Source organism: Pleurodeles waltl, chromosome 3_1, assembly GCF_031143425.1.
Source record: "Pleurodeles waltl isolate 20211129_DDA chromosome 3_1, aPleWal1.hap1.20221129, whole genome shotgun sequence".
NCBI classification, from domain to species: Eukaryota; Metazoa; Chordata; class Amphibia; order Caudata; family Salamandridae; genus Pleurodeles; species Pleurodeles waltl.
The window spans coordinates 1,598,446,789-1,598,465,635 of NC_090440.1; the positions used below are offsets into that span (position 1 = coordinate 1,598,446,789).

An 18,847-nucleotide genomic window follows, 5' to 3' on the forward strand; every position below is an offset into this window, starting at 1 on the left:
TCGATTTGAAAATAAGGGATAGATAGTCTGCTTTCCAATTTCTCATTCCTTTCTCTTGTGTTAGTAACATTTCCCTTCTGTTTATTGTAGATTATAATTGATAAACTGAGTTCTCAGGATACCAAATTTCTGCTCATTTTGTCGCCGCCACTCTGGTCTAGTTTGTGAAAATACAGTTTTCAGTGTGTGGAACCTCCCATACGTTTCATTGTTGGCCTTCGGTAAACCAGCATCTGCTTAAGAGGGTCCTAAATTTACCAGTATATCCCGAGATTTTGCTCCACAGTTCTGACTAAGTGCTAATGTGTGAAAGTGCCAGGTGTTTTTTTTTTGTTTTTTTTCTGCTTGCTTTTTGTTCATCTCCGAATTGCACATCATTCTTGCTTTGTTGATTAATTGCAAATAAAGCAGAGTTGTTGCAACAACTATCTATGAAGCCCAACTAAGACTTGCCTACTCAGAGAACCAGTGACGCTATAGTTTTTTACTTAATTTATCTTAAGTTAAAAATGGCTTCTCACTACTACCTCGTTACTCATTTTCTTCAAGCTACACCCAAGGTTCGTGCCTAGCTCTGTTTTTTACTACAAGAAAATGGGCATAGAATTATTTCCAGTTCCCCAGCGTTAGTCTTGGTGTGCTTTCTGTTTCCTCATCTCTGTACTCTTACCCCTAATGCGTGCTGTTTTTTTCATAATTTGTTTTGTTTCATTGTATCCTCTCTGCTTTATTCAGTGTCTTTCAATGCTGAGCTCTGAGTTGTATGTTGTATTTTTGGCTGCCTGTTATTCTGTATTCTCTGTTGTAAAATAAAATTTCTTGTGTGTGCCACACTGTCAGTCCATTGGCAGATTAGTGTTAAATTTGGTTCGTCATTTTTACCCCGTTGAGTGTTCTTTGTGGAAGCTGTTAGTTTTTGTGTGTACCTGTGTTTTTTTTTTTGTCATTCTTTTTTTTTTACTGTAAGTGCAGCGCTCGGATGCACTTGAGGACTTGTCATCACAATAGAAACATCACCGACACAGGTGTTAATAATTTGAGTGCGGTAGCATAGTCCTCCTTTTTGGAGAACAACCTGAAGATTTCAGTACTTTCACCATCAAAACCTGCATTCCCCCCAAAAAATCAGAGCCCTTTCCCTTGTTGAAAAAAAAAAAAATATATATATATATATATAAAATTGGTTGCTGGCTAGAACCTCTAGGAGGGATCGTTTTGAACTTTTTTGATTTGTTGTGTGCACATTATGGTGGTGTAATTATCAATTTATGGATTTGTGGGTTATGGTTTTTGGTTTGTTCACATGTCATTGTGAAACCGGGATTTGACGCAGCAATGACATTCAATAATATGTTCACTGGAACTTGATTGTTGTCTGGATATGAAATACAAATCAGGTCATTAATATTATGATTATATAATTGAGGCAATGTATGTATTAACAGTATTGTTTAATTTGAATTAAGAGGTGTAGCAATTCTATTTGTAATTATTATTGCTATTTGTACTTCTATGTAAGATCTTGGTAAGACAACATTTACAATTTGGACATTCAAAAATGGTACCTGTTTTCCCTGTGGACTGTATGTATATGATTTGGGTAGTCCGCGGTTTGTTTTTATTTTGAACGGTATTTAATGTGTAGTGAACAGCCAGCACACACTTTAACAAGGCTACGGCTGAAATGCGTTGTGTGAGGAGGCATCTGTAATTAAATAAAATATTGAAACTGTCCACTAGTAATTAGGCCTAACAAATAATGAATCTGTGAACTTTGCTGCCCTGTTTCAAATGGAATTCTTGACCTACAGTTTTGTAAAGGAAACAGCCACAGTCTACAAAACACCAAGCTTACCACTATTTCACAGCCACTAGCACGGAATCTTGATATTAAAAGAACACCGCCAGTTATCAGTTTATTTGGCCAGTTCTGCATGTGGACTCAACTTTGGATGTACCAGTTTTTGTCTCTTGATGTCTTATGTTTGACTTTATTTTCTTTTTGTGCTGCCTCTTTATGGTTTTTGTTTTTACCTCTTCTTACAGTTTATTCTGCATATTTTCAACATCTTATTTACTGTTTCAGTGTGTCAAGACTAAATAGGTGGCACTATATTGATTGGTATTTAATTAGTGTGCTCAGTGCAACTCCAAAATTTCCTCCCTTCAGTATAAAGTTGCTTGGGCAGCCGCACAATGCCTTTCCCTTTCTCCCCACCTAAAGTCAATAGAACTGTCAACCAGGATGGTTGTCATCTCTGCTCAGAGGCCCTGCCCACTTCCTCCTATTGCTTCCTCGTTGCCATGACAGATGTGGAAGGTTAGAGTTGGAGGTGGAGCTATGCAAGTCCACCCATTGGTCTCTGCATAAGTAGGTAATACCACTGCAGCAGCCAGACTGGTTAGAAGCTCCCATCCTAAAGTATGCTCCAACTACATCTTTTTTTCTTCCGCGAACTTTTTTTCTATCTGCGATTATTCAGACTGAGATGTTAGTACTTGGGGAGAGGAAAGGGAGTTGCTTGCATAAATGCACACCATTCAAGAATTTTAGGTCATTCCTGAAGCTTCCAGCCTGTGCAAATCCATAATAACTGGCGACCAGATACAATTAGTGATACAGTTCATGGTTCAGTAAAGAAAAGTCAGAGCAGATGAAAGGTATCCCAATTCCCAAGGCTCATCAGACAGTCACTGTACCGTACAGGCCTTTGTAGATTCGACTCTCCTTTCGACCGGACTGTGGGGTACATATAGTAAATGCAGTATCATGGAGCTTGCCATGAGGCCTGCGGATAGGAAGATTGTGTTATATTGTACTTAATCAATGATAAACCTTAACTTTATTTCTGAAAGGAAATTCAGTGTGTTAACCACAGTCATGTAAAGGACTTTGGTTCCACTGGCTAATGCTTAGCTTTAAAAAACCAAAAACACTCGAAAAAATAAATCTCAGTCACCATCGCACTCTCGCCCCTTCCACTATCCATTGTCTTATCCATAACGATAAGTATAATTGCAGAGTGTTATAGCCGCTGTGTTGCTAATGAAGAATTCATGATTATTACTAACTTTATTAGCTTCAAATTAAATTTAAATACATACTAATGTTCACACCTGATGAAAAACGCATGCCTGCGTTAGCGAGGTCAGGTTGTGCACTCTTCGTGTTTAATTCTTGACATTGTGGACAAATTGTTCTTGTGTGCTGAAGCATTCCAGCATGGAAAACTCACTCACTCGGACACAAGTCCAGAAACCCACAAAATGTTATTGTGGTCCCCCCTCTCTCTTACAGCTTTTATACATTGTGAGACTTTAATTTGACTTTGTCAAAACGAAAACCATTAATGATGTATTAAAACATTGACCCTGTAGTATGTCGAGGGTGCCTGAGTCTTGATGGCACATGGAGTTTTTATTAATTTTATAACATAACAGAACATAGTCTGAGAGGGTCTGCTTACCACCAGAGTTATTAAAGACCTCCATTAAATAGTAGCAAATGTTATTTTATTTTATTCCATATACCATATAAGACCAATAGCTGTTTTTTTTTTATAGATCAAAGGAGACTGTTATCCCATGCCTTTGATCATGTGACCTCATTACTGACCACATAGATGTCTTTTCACCTAACCTTTAACTGCTAACTTTGATCTGGGTCTAGCACTTGTGTCTGTGCACAGCAAGGCAAAGTCCAATATTCCTTTGACATTGAACATTCGCTACTGAGCTCTCTGGTCTACAAGTGCCCCATTTTCCTCCCTACTACCTGGTTTATTGGACATCTCTCATCAGATGCACCAGTAATTCCACATTCGGCCAGCTGAACAATTGGCAGACTTGCCTTTCCAACCGCTCCACACGCTTTAGCCAAGCTTGTAGTGCTCTCTTTAGGTTCTCATGCTTGACGGAGAGTAAATCTATACTGTCCCTATTACAAATATACAAAATGATATGTCTCCCTGTGTTGTTGAATGGTGGTGCCATTTGCGAGTAGGGCAATTGTAAGGCCATCCACTGAGAAGAGAACCAATTTTTCAGGAAACTACTGGGCTTGGGTGCAAACAGTCTGTCGTAACTTGTGCATGAGGAGTTGGGCCTTGACAATGTGGAGGATCATGTGAAACTGGCCCCACCGTTATTGTGGATCACAGTGTGGTGCGGGGAGCATACCACATTTAATAGGGACGTGATTGAAGATGGACTTGTGTTTGTGTGCATCACCATAGGATACTGTGGCTAAATTATATTGTCTGTTGTCCAATTTTCAGCCCACCCTGATTTGTTTAAAAGATCCCACCTTCTAAAAAGGGGGTGGGACAGGAGGCTAATCAGGAAATTGTTTTTAAATTGTACAAAGAAAAATAGAGAAGCCAAGGCGCTTGAAAAACTTGTACAAGATCTCTTTTACTCCTGAAAACCACTGTTGTCCCAAATCCTTACCTTTGTTCTGTCAGACACCCTTGGTTAAGATCGCTTTTAACCAAATTTCACCTGGGTACAATTTGTCCTCGTATCTGCTTACCTCCCGGTCATTTTGACCCTAAAACGATGCTAGTGTACTCCTATGGCAGTTGCTCTTTTCAGACCTTGGAGCATTTATAAATATTTTCTAGGCATTACGAATTTTTACACCAAAGGTATCTATTAGCAATTTTAAAGTCCAGGGGATTTCACTAGTAAATAATGAAATTTTAATCTGCCTTAGTGTCCTTTCGACCACAGGGCTGGCCAGATTATTTTTAAGACTAAAATGTTTTATTCTTTTTACCCAGAGTAAGAGTAGATGTAATTTACATGACTTTGGTGGTCTTTTATTGTATTTTAATGCACATGGTTTTATGTGGGTTTATCTTTTATATTTTTTAGAACAAAATAAAGATTTATTCATGTCATGTTTAATATATATATACTGTTAAAGTTTAAGACATTTTTAAAACTAACTTAACTGTGAAGTGAAATACTGAAACTAACTTGTGATGTCAAGCCTCCTGATGTAAATCCTGGGATGTAATGACACCCGATGTAGGGCCTGCGAAGCAATAGTAACATATCCTCACTCCCACATTCCAAGCCCCTTCTCCTTCCACTTTATTGCTCCACTTTCTTGAATATTAAAGCCTGTACTCTTGTCTGCAGTGCAACTACAATTTTTTTCTAGTGTTCGTTTTATATTGACTTCTTAAAGACAAAATTGAAAAATGGTCTTATAAATCATTTGAACCTTACCAGAAAAAAAACCCACGAGTGCACCTTTTTGTTGCTCTAATAAATGCCTGCCCGCTCGTTTATTTGATATCTTGTTTGATCACTTGATGGTCTATTTTGGAATTTTAGTGGCTTACCCGCGTTCTTCGTTTCTGTCTTACAAAATGAACATTTTTCAAAATATAATGCAGAGGATTCTATAGTTTTGTATTACTTTGGGGATTAGGACACCATACATGAAGAATATATTTCAACACTAACCTTTTTTCATTCTAGGGAAGCTTTGCTGAAAACCTTGCTTTTCTCCTTGAAGCGTTAAAGAAAGGTAAATAGCTGTGCAAAATTAATCTATGTAAGAAAGTAAAACTCAATAATGATATTAATGTTTTGAATGAAGTTTGTAATATATTTTTCTATGCTTGATAGTCTTTATTTTAGTTTTTCGATAAAGCACTAACGAAAGTTCTAGAACAATGTTAATCCTGCAAACATAAGAAAATATTTTGAAACCAGATTATAGATACAATACTGCAATGGGAATTGACTGGAAATACTTAATTGGCACAGAAATGAGCACAACATTTATTTTGTTTGCATGTTTTTTTTTTATATAATGATTGTTCATTTGATTTTGAATGGCACAATCCCACACAAATTTACTCTTTAAGGCGTAAGAAATTAAGGAATTTGACAGAACTCACACTTTTTTATTTTCGCCATATGCCCATGCATCTTACTCAGCCCCTCCCAAACAGGCCTAGCTACAACCAACACCTTATTACCCCTCTCAGCACTGAATCTGTGGCGACAAGATCCCAAAGGGGCTCACTCTCATTTGCATGAGGATGTAGCCCCATGCAAATTAGAGAATCCTTTCCCTTTATGCCTTTGCCACATTAGATACAAGAACAGAGGTGAATGATGTTGGACGGCACACTAGCTGTCTGCTGCATAGTAGTGGTCCGTTGGGACCTATCAGGCATCCCCCCGTATGCCTGTGAAGTGACTCACTGTACTTGCACGCCTGGTTATAACATTCATTGAAAGGTGGAAGTTTCATACAACCAGTCTCCCATTCATCAATGCACAATTCAGAGTGCAGGCACGAGTGTTTTGACCATAATAGGGCATACTGTTCTGTCTGCACTCAGTTTTAGGTACGCCACAGCGTAAACAGGAGCAATGCATCCTATGTCTAATACAGCCCAAGGTGCCAAAGTAAAATGCAATTGTCCCAGAATTTTCTGTGAATTACTTTTGATTGAGGAAGTTCTTCATAATATTCTTTCCACATTCACATGCCTCCTTGTCATAGGAGGCACTTCACAGTCAGGATGTTGGATGTAATTTACTATGATAAGCCAGTTTTACCCGCTGGATCAGATCTTTCAATAATCACTGCTACAGTCTATAAGCAATCTAGTCTCCTTTGGATTTCTGAGCACACTGTATTTAGGCGAAGTCCTCATAAGTCGCATTGATCATATATGCTCTTGGCTGAGACACTTGCGAGCCGGCTAAGAGAGCTTTTCTGTATGCATTCTGCTGATTCCAGCTCTTCAGGCTCCACTCTTGGAGTGATTCTTAGTTTGTCAGGAAGTTCAATGATGCATAGTTGGCTAGACATCAGCTGCCTGATGCTGCCTTTTCCTCGTTGCTTTCTCATTCTCAATTGCTTTGATATCTAACCATGTGGTTGATAATGGGTAAGGGGCAGAACATAAGTGTGTGGGATAAAGATACATTCATAGTGACTAGGTTACCTTTAGTTTGTAAGCTCTTTCAATTATCAGTCCCTTCTCACTGACAGCTAGCTATTTTTCAGGTTGTATCGGTTACCCTCTGGGACACTTCCTAAGGGTTGGCCCGATTATACGGACCCCAGCAGCTCAAACACTGATGCTTTTCAACTTTACACCTCCACAGGTCTGCCTTTGGTGCCTCCAGCAAAGTCAGTGCCCTCCAAGACGTCTGCAACTTGTAATGTTGACAAAAGCACTACTTTTGAAGCCATAAGTCGCATTACCTCATCCGAGTGGCAAAAGGAAAGTTAAAGGCCTGTCTAGCAGGCAAGCCCTTGGCTCATCCCTTACCTGAGCACCAAGATGTGCCTGTATGAAAGGCATTTCTGGTTTTACTCTAAAGCTGTTGGCATGATGATAGCCCATCCTGTCTTACAACACAGTTGCTGGTCTTTACCTGAATTTTCATAATGCAAGTGGTTTGGACACTTCATCAGAAGGGGCTATCCCTTACCTTTCTAATCCTCCTGCGGAGGACGTTTCTTCATTTACTTTTGTGGAATGAAACACATTGGCATTTGCTGTACTCTGAGGCCAAATCTGATGTTTTAACAGTAATTTTGTAGTCCTCTGCAGTTTCTGAACTTCTGTTGACATTACTCCTGTCCTTTACTTGACTGCCTGGGAGAAACCTTTCTCAGGCCATGCAATCCACATACAAATCACTATTGGACATAGGTTTGCCTGTGTGCTCCAAAATTCATGCTGTTGCATTCTTCATCAGAGATACTAATGGTCAATACCTCCTCAGCAAAATTATAGTGAAGGCTATTTCCACTGTTGCTCCAGCCAAGAGTATAAACCTCTGGACTTCATGGGCAAAAATGTCTTTGTCTTTGGTCTTTCCCTTCTCATGGGCTAATATGTCAGTGCCCTTTAAGAATTGGCAATACTGCCTATCATCAGTGGTCCTCATTTATTTATTTTTTCAAATATTTTTTTTATTGCATTTATAATGGTACGTTGACATTATATAGCATAAAGGTATGTGTGATCCACGCGTTAAATGCAACTTCAAGTCAGAACAACAAACATACGGGAAGGGAAGGGCATAGGCAGTACATGTCCATGTATCTACAAAGCATAATTATCATAGTTACTATATGAGCATAGGAGTTAAATAAGTTATCCTCCATCAGTGTATCGTGAGTGTGGAAGGTGGCTTCGGAATAGAGATCCTGTAGAGTATATATTCCTGCTTCGTGCCTGGCGTTCACTTCCATAGTTGTCTTTACGCATGTGCCCCGTGGTATCCCCAATAATGGTATAGCTGGCGCATAGGGCGTGATGTCTCTGGTTAGGTCACAACATCCGTTGTAGCACCGGTAAGCTAGCTTCAGCAACAGAGGCACCGGTGTGGCGGATTTGGCACAGGGGTGAAATAACTGGAGTAATTTACTACGCGACCATGCTGGATGTTCAGTGGCCGTGTCTACCAAGTGTTGCTATGAGAACCAACAAGCTATCCACTGCATCTGTGCTGCTAGGTAGTAATGTTCCAGATTTGTTAATGACAGACCTCCCAGATGCAGTGAACGGTAAAGTTTAGAGAGGGCTACCCTATGTCGGGAGTTGCTCCAGATTAGATTACGGAGTTCCCGCTCCAGAGATCGAAAAAGGAAGCCGGGACATATTATGGTAAATTTCCAAAATAATATAGGAGCCTCGGGATCACTACCATTTTGACAAGGGCTACTCTGGTCTTGACTGTTAGAGGCAGCGTCTGCCAGAATGTCATCTGTCGGTGCAATTTCAACACAGCATATGTCAGATTTCCATCAAACAGATCAACATCTGCTTGATATACCTGTATGCCAAGGTACCTGAAGGTACTGGGCTGCCATGCTAGATCAGGGGCCATTAAGGTGAGGTTCGGCTCAGGCACCGCAGTTGACAGCGGAAAAGCACAAGACCTGGCCCGGTTCACTCGTAAGCCAGAAAGCTTCACATGTCACTGGGAAACTCTACTATATCTCTAATGTACACCAGAAGATCGTCCGCCTACAAAGAGACCGCATGCTTCCCATCTCCCAGTGGTATGCCCCAAAATCGCCCTGCTCTGCGGAGAGCCACTGCCAGTGGCTCCACCGCTATAGCAAAAAGTAATGGGGACAAAGGGCACCCTTGGCGTGTGCCCCTGCTAATACAGATGAAGGGTGACACTAGGCGGCCCGTTTTGGTACGAGCCGATGGGAGTGTGTTGAGCAATTTCACTAATTGTATAAAACATGGGCCTAAACCATATTTGGGCAAAACTGCAAAGAGGTAAGGCCATTCCAGCGAGTCGAATGCTTTTTCTAGGTCTATCACCAGGCAGCCTGCATGTGGCCAGCAGGTGGGAGCATAGCGCATCACTCGTAAAAATCTACGCAGGTTGAGGGCGGTCGTGCGTCATGGCACAAAGCCATTCTGGTCTTCGTGCACTAGTGCAGGCACCAATGGGGCCAGTCGCATTGCAACAATTTTGGCTAATATTTTATAGTCCGTATTGAGGAGCGCCAGCGGCCTATAGTAGTGCAGATTGGTAGGGTCCTTATGCAGTTTCAGGAGGGAAACCAGTGTGGCCTCTCAATATTTGGGGCAAGCGTGTCTGCACCAATGCTTCCTCATATAAAGTGAGTAATTTGGGCACTAGATGGGCTGAGTAGACCTCATAGAAGTCTGCCAGTAGCCCATCCGGGCCCAGTGTTTTACCATTGGCAAGGGAACAAATGGCATCCCGCACCTCGGATAGTAGGAGAGGGCCATCTACATCTGAACACTGCTCAGCAGTGATCCTGGGCAGGGGTAACTGCGAGGAATTGGTTAATCTCTTTCAAAGGATGATGAGAGACTGCGTTGTACTCATAATGCACGTGAAATGCTGCATGAATGGAATCCTGCGTGCATAGCAAGCCATCTGTCGATGTCTGAATAGACATCACTGTGTTGTGGGGAGTGTCTTGACGTATCAGTCGGGCAAGTAGAGTTCCCGCTCTGTCCGCCCTGGCATGTGTATTTACCGAATGTGCTGCATAGTTACAGCACCTCAAGCGCTTGAAGTTCCGAAAGAGTTTTACGGATGGCTTGTAGTTCAGATAGGGTGTCTGGGTTCTGGATCGCTTCTGATTGATGCCGTAACACGCGGCGCTCCACAGCGGACACTTTCTGGTCCAGTTGCCAGCGTATACTACAGCTAAGTGCCATGCAGTAACCCCGTAGCGTGGCTTTGAACGCATCCCACTCCATTGAGCTGGACGTGGCTACATTGAGTTCAAAGTAACTATTTATCTGTTGGCTAATCGACTCACAAAATGATGGGTCCTCTAACGATGCAGGCTGTAACCTCCACACGAGGGCAGAGGGGTGGGTGGCCCCATCCCAGTCAAGCTGGGGATACTGGGGGTTGTGGTCGGAGTGAGTATGGCCCAGATAATCGGTCCGTACAACTGCTGGGACCAGATTGGCCGTGCATAATAGTTTGTGGAGTCTGACCTGCAGATCATGAGGGGCCGATTAGACGGAGTACACTCAGGTTGTTGCTTTATAATGACGCCAGACATGTCAATTGCCAGTGGTGTAGCCAGGATGCTAAATAACATGCATTAGAGGTGGCTGTGGTGTGTTGTAATGCTGGAAAGGACTGGTCTATATGTGAATCGAGTGCACAATTAAAGTCCCTGCCAGTCAGCCAGGTAACATCATGCCATCGCACCAGTAATCTATTCAGTGTGCTTAAAAATGAGGCCTGGTCTACATTTGGAGTGTAAATGTTGCCCAGGAGAATGTGGTGGCCACTCAGTCGCCCTTGAACAAACACATACCGGCCCTCTGTGTCCGTGGTTTGTTCTATCAGATCGAATGGGACCCCCGGTCTAATCCACACTAACACACCCCGTGCATAAGCAGAGTAGTTTGTAGAATACCCCTGACCTTGCCACCTCTGTTTAAGCGCCTCTACCTCTGAGCCTATTAGGTGTGATTCTTGTAGCATAGATATGTTAGCGTTGCAGCGCTTCAGGTAGGAGTATATGGCGTAGAGACGAGCAGGGTGTGCATGCCACGAACATTCCATGTCACCACAGTAATGTGCGCCATTATATGGAATAGGATTGAACAAGGGCGCCATGTATGGCAGCTTCATGGTGGGCCGTGCCCCTAGTGCATGTGAGGGAGTAGAGTAGTGCGTGTTAAGTAACTTCATGAATCGCCTAGTGATGGGTAGGTTGTTGGGCAGGTAACACAGGACAACATATTGTAACATTAACATTGCAAATACCAAAAGAGCAGCCCACCGAAACAAGTGGCCACCCAGACTGGATGATAGTAACTAAAACAAAAGGACAGTCGGTCTTACAATTGAGGGGAACCGGGTGAGGACCCGCAATATGTAACTACATTGGCCACCACTTTCAAGGCGGTGGGTTTCCGTTCACACTATGTCTCTATCACAGTAGTGAAGGAATCGTATGACCATCGGCCGCAGGTTGGCACCCTCCGGGGGTCGTCAGGTTGGGACCCTATGTGCCGGTTTGTAGAAGAAAGGAGTGAGGGCATCCTGTGGGAGAACCGTGCACAGCCAGTCCTCCGTATACTGCATGGGGTCAGCCCCCTCGGTTCCCTCCAGCAAGCCCACCAAGCGAGCATTGTTCTTACGGTATCTGCCCTCTGCATCCTCAGCACGCTGTTCCGAAACCGGTCCCAGGATGCTTGTTTCCGGTCCAGTGAGGACCTGGCTTGGCAGTTCGGGCTGGACTGTTCCCATGAGGAACAGGGTCAAGACTGATTTGCATATGGCTGGGTCCAAACTGGGGTGGCATGGTGAGCAAAAGAACGATGGATTAAACCCAGATCTGTGACTGGGGGTGAGTGTTTGACAATGTTCAGCATTCCGTCCATCACTTGTTGTTTTTGTTCCAATATTCGTATTCTTTCTGAAAGTTCCATAAGTGTGGTCTCCAAGTGGGTTGTTCTGGGTGGCAAAGTTGTGACAGTTTGCTCCATTAGTGTCACCCTGTCTGCCAATTTTCTATGGTCCTCATGAAGGAGACTCAAATCTGAGGAGACCGCGTCTATCTTGGACTCTAGTGAGGTCAGACTGCCGTAGATAGCCAAAATACGGCATCCAGCTTGTCCACTAGTGCGCCGGTCTGCTTTGTGGTCATCATAGCAGATGGTAGGTTCATTGAGGCCCCCCAGCATTGAGATGTAGGGGGCTGTCCCCCAGGTCGCTGCGGGCCCATGACCAGCAGGTCAGTGGAATGTGGGGTGCAAGGAGATGGCACCGCGCAATCCGCGTCAGCCCGTTAGTGGCTCGCGTTGTGGGATATATTTTCAAAAGAGGTATTTTCAAAAAAAGTAGTAGACTGAGCTGTTGTCAGTGAGCACCACCAGCCAGGTATGGGAACAGTGGAGTCCTCGATAGGGCACAGTCCCAGCACACATCACATAGACAATGTTAGCCCAACAGGCTCAAATAGGTACAACGCAAGTAATCACTGCAAGTCGTGGCCACCCGGTAGGTACTGTTGAGAGCCGCTGCACTGCACCTCGCGGTACAGTTCCATCGGTAACACGCAGTAAGCTCTGAGCATCCGCGTAGTCAGGACACATCAAAAGAATTCCAGTATGCAGGGCGAAAGCACGGGCCCAGCATCGGGGAGTTCCAGCAAAAATGCCGGTGGTAGGCCTCATCCACGTTCCTCCTCCAACCTCCATGTCCGCTGCACGCAGTCCAAATACTCCAGGAGGTCCCCAGTCTCTTGCCACTGCAGCAGCGCACCTTGGCTTCCTGTGCGTCCCCGCCCCTCCACGTTCGGGAATGTGGCTGTTGCCAGGCAGTCCCCGGGACCAGCTCATCTCCTAATTGATTTGGAGTTGTAGTCTGGAGCGTCTCCATCTCAGGGCGATCCGAGTCGCATGGACGGCACCTATTGCGCTCCATCGCGCCGCTGGGCTGGCCCTCAGCACGCCATTTTGGTGTACCAGGCCGCGCTACCGCCGTCGGCCCCTCTGGTTATTTACGGTCTCCAGAGGGGGGCGGAAACCAGTTGCCTTCCTCACAGGTCCGCGGCGCTCCGCAGAATAACTCTGTGGCGCCGGGGAGCTCCTCTAGTGAGTGACCGCCATGATGGCTCCTCAAGCCACACCCCATCAGTGGCACTCATTACATGAAGAAGCTATTATCCGATTTTGTTAGTTGCTGTCAACAGGGTAGATTTAACGGGGGAGGAGTTCTGATAGTCCAGTATTGGAACTTTCATAGATTCACTTGCTTGAATCCCTGTCATCGAGATAGGAGTCCCCTGTGTGAAACAAAAGCAATACTCTAATGTACATATACATTACAGGTATTAGGCCTCTAGATTGGTCTCTTTTTACAAAATGACTGATATATTACTAAACTCCAGAATCCATCAATCAGGTTACATCACTCATGTTAGGAGATGTATTCCCGCATATTTTCCACGCACATCGTACTTAAGGAGTCTCCTTTGAGTTCTGCTCAGTTCTTTCTCAGAAATCCTGTCCTGAGGTGTTTTTCAGATTTGAACTATTCATCTTCTTCACAAAACCTGAATTTTCTTCAAGTAGGTGCTTCAAACCGGCCATTACGTCAGAGACCCCTAAAAAGGGGCTATTCAGATCTTGTGCTACCTGCATGAAAAAGAGGCTTCATGTTGATGACCCACATAACGACTGCATATACTGCCTCTACCTGAACCATAAGACAAGAGACCGCAGGGTATGTTGAAAGGTTTCTACTAAAACCTTGAAAGATAGGGAGGGTTGTCTTCTCCTATGGCTATAGAAGTTAAAGACTAGGAGCAACCCTGTTTCCGACATTGACAGTGCCTCCTCTTCTGTGTCAGTCAGTAAAACCCTGTGAAGAGACACAGAAGAGGATACCACTAACGAACCGCCAAAAATGGCACTTAAAAAAATCATCTGAGCGTTCCTCTAAGTCTCAAAGCCCTTCAAAGAAATATTCTTCCAAGATGGTGAAAACAAAGTCAGATTCCTTGTCAAAATCTGAAAAGGAATGTCATTCCGAGCCCCCAACGCCACCTCTGCAGGTTAAGCACAAATTTAAAAAAACATCTTCTGCAACGTCGACGATATTACCGACCACAGCACAAGCATCGACGATAACGTCTACCTTTGTAACTTTTTCTATGTCGACCGCTGCATCGACAGAGTCCTTGTCGACGGTCTTGTCATCTTCGACGGTGCGCCCCATTCCGTCACTGTTACAATCTGTTACAATCACCATCGACGATGTGCACCTTGTGAACGGTCATCCACATCGTTGACACTTCCACCGACGACGCCTCTGCCGTCGACTGCACACCCATCGACTATCATCTTGATGCACCACCGACGGTTCACCTACCTTCGACTATCATTGAAACACTGGAAAAGAGACAGAGACCATCAACACTGCCTCTTTTCTCATTGACTACACATACACCACTTACAAAACATAGCTTGACACCATCCCTCACATCTTTTAGTCTCACGGCTATTACTGTCCCACTTTTTGGATAAGGATGATTCAGACGAAGATGGCTTATATGGAGTAGCTAGAAGCCCTTCCCAGTTACACGTCAAGTGTAAGGAATATTCAGACTCTTATTATGACCAACAGTATTATCACAAACCATCCCAGCTACAGCAGGAATTAGTATGTCTCCCTTCCACATTGGTATCGGATCTACAACCTATGTTGACAGACTAGAGGAAACACTTCCCTCTAGGACCCACATCTGTACAGCAACCACAAACTGCAGCAATTCCAGCAACACGACAACAACCCCAACAGCCTCAGATGTGTCCTCCACCTTACCCACGAAGTTCCCCTCAGGCGGTACCTTCACAAGTCACAACTTCTTCGGATGAAGAAGGGGAAGAGGGTGAGATTCGCACCCATCAAGATGAATGGGATGAATATTTCATACCAGTACCTGCGTCTTCTGTGGAGCCTATAGTAAAATCTCCTCTGGAGGATATACCTCCATTAACACCACCTTCTCGGATGCAACAACAGCACCTGCGTTTGCTAAATTTAGCAGCTGAGATTATGAGATTATGTTAAGAAAAGGTGCAATAGAAATTGTGCCCTATTCCCAAAGGGAGAAGGGCTTTTACTCCTGCTTCTTCTTGATAAAAAAAAAAAAAAAAAAGTCTTGCTTATGAAGACTGATTCCACATTTAGGGGGGCTAAACAAGTACCTGAAGAAGCAAACATTCCGCATGGCCACATTGCAGGACATCTTGCAACTTCTCAACAGAGCGGACTACATGGTTTCCCTAGACTTTCAGGACACGTGCTTTCTAATACCTATTCACTCAAGTCACACAAGATTCTTCAGATTCACGGTAGTAGGCAAGCACTTTCATTTCAAGGGCCTTCCCTTTGGCCTCAAATGCCTAGCTCCAGTCGCATCTTACCTCAGGTGAAACGGACACCAAATTTTCCCATACTTGGACGACTGGCTAGTAAAACCACCCAATATCCAGTCAGCACATAAATCCATTTGGGGCAACCTTGCATCTTTTCAAACACTTGGGCCTCACTCTTAATTAAAAGAAATCAGGGCTCCAGCCGTCAAAAAAGATAGCATATCTGGGGGCTATATTAGACACACAGCAGGCCAAAGCATACTCAACATCGGACAGGTGAGTAAAGTTGATAGCACTAACGAAAGAGACAAAAAAGTCTCTTTCAGTTTGACAATACAGATCTTTGATGGGAATGATGACATCTTGTATCAGTCTGATCCCCTATTGTCGACTTCATATGTTCCCACTGCAAGAGGAGCTGCACAAGCAATGGAAACAGACTCAAGGATCTTTCAAAGACATAATACATGTAACTCCACTCATGATAACATCTCTCAACTGGTGGACAGTTCATGCACATTTTTTGAGAGGACTACATTTCTTAGCTCAAATTCCACCGTTAACAATAACAACAGATGCGTCAATGGAGGGATGGGGTGCATACCTGCAGAATCTTCGAGGGAGCGGCAAATCGCCCACCTCTCACCGCACTCTCCTCGAACTTAGGGCAGTATATTTGCATTACAAGGCTTTCTTCCAAGAATTCGTGGATCAGCAGTGCTTGTCACAACCAACAATGCACTACATCAATAAGCAAGGAGGAACTCACTCCCATCTCCTATTCCAGGAAGCACAAACCATTTGGAATTCGTGCATTCAACATTCTGTGCACATAATGGCAGAACACATCCCAGACCATCAAAATGCCATTGCAGATTCTCTGAGCAGACTGACAACATCTACCCACGAATGGGAATTAGACGAAGGAACACTGTACGGAATATTCCTTCAGTGGGGCAAACCGAACTTGGATCTCCTTGCAACCTCCCAGAATGCCAAATGCCAGTTTTACGCAAGCTGGCATCACCAAAAGGGGTCGTGGGGGGATGCCTTTACCATTGCATGGTCAGGAATCTATGCTTACGCCTTCCCTCCAATCCCTCTCCTCCCAAGAGTGGTCAGCAAGATCAAGTCAGTGCCCTGCCATCAACATTGGTACATGGAGCTACTACTAATGTCTCTACGTCCACCCATAAGGATAAAGCCAATTCAGTCATTGCTGACCATGAACTAGGGCCAAGTGAGACATCTGGATCCCAAATCTCTGAGCTTATCTGCATGGTTCCTGAGTTCAATGAATTCAGCCATTTAAACATTCCTAATATTGCAAAGAAGTACTAGCCAAGGCCGGCGCGTATAGCACAAACAAGACATACCGCCTAAAGTGGAAACAATTCTGTTTGTGGTGCAGGTCTGCTAATGCACATCCTTCGTCTTCCTCTCTGAACAAGATCTTACCTTACCTGTTGAATCTAGCACGCTTAGGATTGCAACATGCATCCATTAAAGTTCATCTGGCAGCCATTTCTCAGTTTAGGAAAATGTCCGGTAAACCATCTCTTAGGTCTCAGAGGCTTATAGAGCAATCCTCAAAGGGTCTTTTTAGGTCCTATCCTCCAGACAGAGCCCCTCCTATGACATGGCAGTTGAACAGAGTTCTTGGCCAGCTGATGAAGAAACGATTTGAGCCCATTCATAGGGTGGACATCAAATATCTTACATTTAAGGTAGTACTCATCCTTGCGCTTGTGCTTATGTCTGCGCGTAAGGTTAGTGAAATACAAGCATTCACAATACAGGAACCTTTTTTACAATTCAAAGAGGAACAGAGTTATGTTACGCACAAATCCTAAATTCATTCCCAAGGTCCTCTCAGACTTTCATCTTAACAAATCTGTGGTATTGAAGACATTCTTCTCTAGGCCTCAAACGGCGGTGGAAAGATCCCTCCACTCACTAGATCCGAAGAGATGTCTCAAGTTTTATTTGGACAGGACGAACGTTTTTAGAAAGACAAACCAACTTAGAAAAGGGTTTCCAGTGACTAAACAGACCATTTCTCAATGGATTACAAGTGCAATTGTTCATTGCCATCAGGAAGCTGGTCTACCTTTGGAATCTAAGGTGCACGAACATTCAACTAGAGCCGTTTCCATATCCTTTGCGCTATTTTCAGGAGTGTCATTGCCGGACATCAGCCGAGTTGGAACGTGGAAGACGGCACATACCTGCACAAGACATTACTGCCTAGATACTGAAACACTCAAGGAAGCAGCAGTTGGGCAGGCAGTACTCAGACATCTGTTCCAATGAAGGTGAGCCATTTGGTATTTCCCACCATCCACTTTTTCTTTTTTTACTGTACAAATGCACATTTTCAGTAATTTTACAATTCTTATGTTACCATATTTAGAGCCAAACATAACTATAAAAGTGCTCATACTGTCTTATAATGCTAGAATGTTTATAAGTCTGACTACAGAAAATGTGCTAGTTACTGCTTGCTGTTCTGAAGCAGCATGTGAATCTATGAAAGTTCCAATACTAGAGTAACAAATAAGTTACTTACCTATAACTGTAGTTCTCCACTATTGGAAACTTTCATAGATTCACATGCGACCCACCCACCTTTCCTGAGGAGCTCACCTTCATTTTCTCAGTGTGATCTTCCCATTATGTTATTAATCTAAAGGCCTAATGCCTGTAATGTATATGTACATTAGAGCATTGCTTTTGTATAACACCAGGGACTCCCATCTCGTTGACGGGGAAGGATTCAAGCATGTGAATATATGAGCGTTTCCAATTCTGGAGAACTGCAGGTGCAGGTAAGTAACCTATTTGTTCTCACTGTACCACTAACTCAAGCCACACCTCACTTGCAAGGCCCAAAAACAGACTGAGGATGGCAACTTTTTGAAGCAAGATCAGTAGTGATATAGATATAGCAGTTCTCTGTCTAAAGTGACGTTGAGGGTGAAAAATGGTGGTCTGGAAAGCGATCCAGGCTAACATCAATGACTGGGATTAATTTAGGCATATCTTTCATCACCTTGTTGCTTTCTATCACTTTCTCATTGTTCTTATATATGTTGTGTCCAGTTTTATATAGAGCAGCATTCCTCAAAAAGATGTATCCTTTGTCTTGAAAAGACAGTACACAGACATACAAATAAGCTTAAAAATTGATCAACATTATGGGTATGGATAAAATTATAATTTTTCATTTAAATGGATGAAAACTAGTGGAAAAGTAATCAAACTATTGACTATGGCAGAAGGAAAAGACCCCAGAATGTTTGCAGAGTGGGTCTCTAATCTGTTAGCTCTAAACCTGGATGATGGTCACTTTAATATTGGGAAACACTGCAGAATTAAACCACTTACCCCCATTCTGAGTTGGTCGAGGTTTTCTCACGCCGGCACAAAACCTGTGTAAGCAGGACTTA

General features: G+C 43.5%; 1 protein-coding gene across 7 annotated transcripts in view; it reads left to right on the plus strand.

Moving 5' to 3' along the window:
- ORC4 (origin recognition complex subunit 4) overlaps positions 1–18,847 on the plus strand; it is a 217,285-nt gene that overhangs the window by 81,270 nt on the left and 117,168 nt on the right. For all 7 annotated transcript variants that reach the window (XM_069225231.1, XM_069225234.1, XM_069225232.1 and 4 more), the window contains one exon: positions 5,491–5,539. In XM_069225231.1, the coding sequence (XP_069081332.1) occupies positions 5,491–5,539 (49 nt within the window). The remainder of the gene's footprint in view (positions 1–5,490; positions 5,540–18,847) is intronic.